At 40.0% G+C, this 6,000-nt stretch overlaps 1 protein-coding gene across 1 annotated transcript in view; it reads right to left on the minus strand.

Annotated features, from left to right (window-relative positions):
- LOC311040171 (mRNA-decapping enzyme 1B-like) overlaps positions 1–4,402 on the minus strand; it is a 39,881-nt gene extending 35,479 nt beyond the window's left edge. The window contains exons 1-2 of the mRNA XM_084050284.1: positions 4,036–4,402; positions 734–774 (exon numbers count right to left, since the gene is read on the minus strand). Coding sequence (XP_083906410.1) covers positions 734–774; positions 4,036–4,170 — 176 coding nt within the window. The 5' untranslated portion in view covers positions 4,171–4,402. The remainder of the gene's footprint in view (positions 1–733; positions 775–4,035) is intronic.
- Positions 4,403–6,000: the final 1,598 nt, after the last annotated feature.

The following is a 6,000-nucleotide window of genomic DNA, read 5'->3' on the forward strand; positions in this document are numbered from 1 at the left end:
TAACAGAGAGGACATAATACTAACAAACAAATGTCACAACAAAACATTTTCCTCTACACATAGAAATATATATATATACTTTTAGAAAGATAACATGGGAAATGGATGTATCTGTCCATGGTCTGATGCCTCCACATGCGTTTCAGATGCGTTGAGTACGAGATGTCTGCCGCAGATGTGTGTCAACGTCACGCCTGTTTCTATTGTGTTGACGCCCGGTCAACATATTTTCAGATGGGGGTCCGTGGGCAAATACATTTTACTTTGGGGATCCATGATACAAAAACATTTGACAACCACTGGTGTACATAAGGGATAATGAATGACCAGTGAAGTGGTTGTGAAATAAAGCCCAACCGGGTGAGGCAAGAACCCGACACAAAGTGGAGTTTTGTTAACTTTTGTATAACCTTCGTAATAATAATAATAATAATAATGAACGCCCGGCAATACTACATAGCGCTGATGTAGCAGTGTATAATTAACTGTTATAAATGTAGCAGTGTTGGAGTGTGTTTACTGAAGTAACCGTGTATGGTATACTGATGGTGTACTTATGTCGGCAATATCCTTTTGTGCGTGACACTATTTTTAATGGTGCTTTTGACTACTCCTTGTGAATGAAAAGTGCAATACAAATAAAACACATTATAATTATTATTATTATTATTAATGTATATTGATGGTGAGCTTGGATGTAAATGAATGTACATAAATGTGTATTCTTCATTACCTGGTGTAAATGAACAGAGTTCCTTCCATGTCTGTCTTCTCCTACACAAACAAAACAGTGAAATAGTATTAACAAGCATTCTAACATGGACAGTAGGTAAAATGTAATTAAGATTTTAACAATAAAAAAGAGAAGAAAACGCAGAACGTAGCAATGAGTCTGGATTCCAGGCTAACTCCAAGCTACCGTACATCTGTTCCTGTACCTTCCCTGTGTTTGAAATTGCTGTAATGCGTTTGGCACTTTGGCTAGCCGCAAGAAACTTAGATGCTAACTGCATCTGCAAGTTGCAATACCCGCCATTGACAGCCCATCCATGAAACAGAAAAGTCCAATCTGACGACGATAAACTCACCAATATTGCACCTGTACGGACAGCTTGGGTTATACTCTTTGAGTCTGTCAAGTTTTGTTTTCAAAGAACATCCACCGTTGTCAACTTTCTGTCAATAAACTCTGTGCAGTCATGATTCTATGTGTTCGAGTTTGGAAGCTTGTTTTAAATCACTTCTTGTTTTGATTGATTGATTGATCTATTAACAGTTTGCAAATACAGTGGTATGATTATACCCTTATGCCTAAAAGCCCTAAGGAATTGTTTCCATTGTGGTCCTATTTATTAAATTCATGACAGAGAGACACAGTCAGACTGGACAGACTGATTAGGAGGGCCGGTAAGGTCATAGGGACTGGGACTGAGCTTGAGTCAGTGGTGGCTATGGCAGAGAGGAGGACCCTTGCCAAGGCACTGTCCATTCTGGATGACGCCAGCCACCCACTGCATGCAGCACTATATGCACAGAAGAGCAATTTTAGCAATAGGCTCCGATCACTGCAGTGTAGCACGGACAGATTCAGGAACTCTTATATTCCAAGGGCCATTAGGCTGCACAATGATGCACTAGGGGAGAGAGGAGGGAGAGGGAGAGGGTTGACCAGCTGATCTATATTTATTTGTTATCTGTGCTTCTTTTTAACTGCTTTTACCTAGGCTTTTTAACTGCTTATAACTGATAGTTTTTTATTATTGTATTCATTCCCATTGGTGTAATGTTTTTTAAAATGTTTACCATCCTTTTTTATTGACTTCTGTATGGATGTATTGCACTGGTGCCGATGAGCAAAACAAATTTCCTTCGGGATCAATAAAGTATATATCTATCTATCTATCTATCTATCAAGACATTTAGAGACATACATACATACAAGAAATCATCAGTATAAAAATTAATGTATATGTACAGAAAACAATTGGGAGGGGGAGGGGTGATTTAAAATTTTCCGGTGTCAAGCTTAGAAGACGTTTCTAGGACCCGTTACAAATTGCAGACAGGTGCTCTTTTATGACTGTTTTGAAGGAGGGTAAGGAGTCACACTTTTTGATGTTTGTTGATAGGGCATTCCACATTTTGGTGTGCATAGTCAAAATGACATTGGATGAGTGCTCCAGCCAGCTAGTGTCCTCAGTGCATTCCTACTGACCAGTGAGGAGATGCTTTGGTTGACTCGATCATTTGTGTTGCCATTTTAAATCACTGCATGGCGTATATTGACATAAGGTTGCTCATAACATCAACAGTGGATTTGTTTTTCAAACAAAAACTTGACAGACACAAAGAGCATAACCCAAGCTGTCTTTGGCAACTGAATTCACCCATCGAGTATGTTGCAAATTAGTCTCGCGTAGCCAGACCCCACAGAAAATGAAAAACAGCGACCTCTGCTTTTCTGATATTCTGTGGAGTCTGGCAGGAGTATAATGTTAGACTAGAGCGCAGGGAAACACCGGTTTCATGTCTGCCTATAGCGCATCACTTCCGGTTGGTGCGACCATGTTTTCATTCCCACTAACAATATTTCTACACGGAACACTAACACCACTTCTCCCAGAGAACATGGATGGTTTTGGTTATAAGCCCACTTGTTTCTATGATGAAAGAGTAATTTAAAATGTGAATATCTTTCCGTGGTTTTGTCCGCTCCGAGGACGCTATTGTTAAATTAGTTTCGGCTAGTTTCGAGGGGGGGAGGGTGGATCATGGTGGATGGACACGTGAATCCCGCCCACTACATTTGATTGGGTAAAGCGCGGCCCACTTCCTGATCTGAAGGCACGCCCACTTTTAGCCAATGCGCACTGGTTAGGACGAACCGCTCCGACAGATTCCACCGCAGGTCGGAATCTGTTCTTGAGAGATTAGTTGCAAATAAATGACCATAAAAAGAATGTGTGTGGGCTTCAACCAGTGTAAAGTAACTAAGTTTTACTCACCAAGTACTGTACTTAAGTACAATTTTGAGGTATTTTAACTTTACTGGAGCATTTCCAATTTTCAATACTTTTACTTCTACTCCACTACATCTCAGAGGCAAATATTGTACTTTTACTGCACTACAATTATTTGAAAACTTTAGTTACTCTGCAGATGTAAATTGTTATATTAAAAAACATACATTAACCACTTTAGCCCTATTTTAGACGTAGGCTATTTGAAAATAGCCGACCTACAAGCTCACAACACAACGCATCGTGAGCTTGTAGATCTGCTATTTTCAAACATTTTGTACTTTTACTTTTGGTACTTTAAGTTTAACTTTGATGCCAATACTTTTGTACTTTTACTCGAGTAACATTTTGAACACAGGCCTGTTACTTGTAAAAGAGTACTTTAATATTGTGGTATAGGCTCTATGCACAGCAGCCATATTGGGAATTAATTGGGCCCCTTCCTTACTTCCTTCACAGGTGTTACCATTACCAATGATACTAATTAAGGCTCTGTTCCATTTAGTCTGGCATAGTGGTTGTCTTATTTTCAAGGACCCCCATAACTCTGAGAGTGTACAAATGGAACGAAATGGACCCTTGTTCCATTTGTACACTCTCTTACACACCCACCATAAGGGGCCATTTGGGAATCAAAATGGAGTGTTTCTAGTGAGCCAACATGCACAATATCAGCACCCTGACCAGAATGGAACAGAGCCTTCATTAGGATCATTGGTAACACCTGTGATGGAAGTAAGAAGAGTCCCACTTTCTTTCCAATATGGCTGCTGTGCATAGAGCCTATTGGGGTGCTCCTTCCATTCCGACATCTCACCACTCCGACTAGTGGCTTCCGCGTGCGGTTAAGGTTAGGGTTAGGTATAGGGTTCGTCAACGTCGGAAAGGCGACATGTCGGAAAGGAGAAATGCACCCAGCCTATTGCTACTTTTACTCAAGTAAAAAATGTGAGTACTTCTTCCAAAACTGGGCTTCAGTTCAAGTCAACACTTAGTCATCATGACTCAGTCTCACCCATTCATTGGCCTTGCTGTTGAAGGTGTACAGCGCCACCTGGCCGGCCACGTCCACTATGCTGCTGATGTAAGGGTCCTGCCTCTGGAGAGCAGCCAGGCTCATGTCCAGAGGAGATCCCACTGGATCCCCCATTGTTGTTATGACTGTTAGCTCACCTGCTGCTAGCCGTTAGCCTGGCTGTTGTGTGTTTAGCAGCCAGTACAAAGCCCTGGGTATACCGAGGCTAAGCGCTGAGTTAACCTGCTACACTATGAGCATAAATGTTCTTAAGATTAATTCAAAAATGATTCGTAGAGCCTGCTAAAAGCACTAGTTTTGTGGTTAAATATAGTTCTCTACTGGCCCTCTGCTGGGTTGACAGCCGCCATGATTCTTTACAGATTGTAAACAGTCAGAGGTGACTAATCGAGCGCGGAGCGTAGGAGGTGGTGATTCGTCCCAGTCCTGACCAATAGAGCTGGAAAAGATCGATTCGATTGATTTCATACCAGTGGTGGAAAGTAACTAAGTACATTTACTCAAGTACTGCACAGTACTTAAGTACAATTTTGAGGTATTTGTACTTTACTTGAGTATTTCCAATTTCCAATACTTTTACTTCTACTCCACTACATCTCAGAGGCAAATATTGTACTTTTACTCCACTACAATTATTTGAAAACTTTAGAATACTAGTTACTTTTCAGATATAAACTATGATATAATGAAACCTACATTAACCACTTCAGCCCTATTTTATACCTAGGCTATTTGAAAATAGCAGATCTACAAGTTCAGTACAGTTGTAACAGAGTATTTTTATATTGCAGTATTGGTACTTTTTTTGTTTTAAACATGATATTATAAGGTTGTGTGTGTGTGTGTGTGTGTGTGTGTGTGTGTGTGTGTGTGTGTGTGTGTGTGTGTGTGTGTGTGTGTGTGTGTGTGTGTGTGTGTGTGTGTACATCTTGGGGCTTTATCTTTATCTCATTCCTTATAACTATTTATTTTTATCAATAGTCTTGAGAGCTGCATCTAAAGAGAAACACATTCCACTGCTATTACTCATTTTTAAAGGCCTTTAACTCACTTGCTTATAATTTAAACTCTTTTTACAGCAGTAACAGATAAAGAACGACCAATGAAAAAAAAACACAATGATATGATTATAAAGTGTAGCCCCTATACAAACAATGCTTCATTCATCATAATGTCTAATTCATATCTGTTATTGAATAATAAATGTGTTTATGTTCTGTGAGTCTGATGCTCCACTGACAGGCTGTATACACCTGCGATCCCACCTCCAGCCTCCAGGTGGGAGTAACAGCATGTCACAGGTCACACTCTCACGCCCATCCTGTAGCCAGTGGTGGAAAAAGTAAAATGTTTGTACTGCAAAGTAGAAATACTCTGTTACAAGTAAAAGTCCTGAATTCAAACTCAAAAGTAGAAAGTACTCATTATGCAAATTGTCCCATTTCACAAGTTTTAGATCGGCTATTTTCAAATGGTCTAAAAGTATATAGGGCTGAAGTGTATGTTTTGTAATAATAATCAAAATCTACAGAGAGAGAGAGAGAGCACAGCATTAAATGGAAGTGACAGTAGGACTTTAGTGAATTCCATTGACAGCTTCTTTTTTCTGTTACTGTGTCTTTCTCTCACTCTTTCTTCATCTTTACTATTTTCTGTATGTTTTCTCTCCTCCTTTTTCGCATCTCCTTTCTGTGTCCTATATGTTCTCTTATTCCTCTATTCCCCTATTTCTCTCTCAGTATCTTTCCAACAGCTCAGTCTATTGAAATATCGGTATTCCCCACATAGCCCCTTGGTCTCTGAGGACAATCATCATAGCATTACATGATCAATATGTTTGTGTACTGTCTGTCTGCCTGCAGGCTACACACACACACACACACACACACACACACACACACACACACACACACACACACACACACACACACACACACACACACA

The sequence above is a fragment of the Gymnoscopelus microlampas genome, assembly GCF_963454915.1.
Source record: "Gymnoscopelus microlampas genome assembly, chromosome: 23".
Classification (NCBI taxonomy): Eukaryota; Metazoa; Chordata; class Actinopteri; order Myctophiformes; family Myctophidae; genus Gymnoscopelus; species Gymnoscopelus microlampas.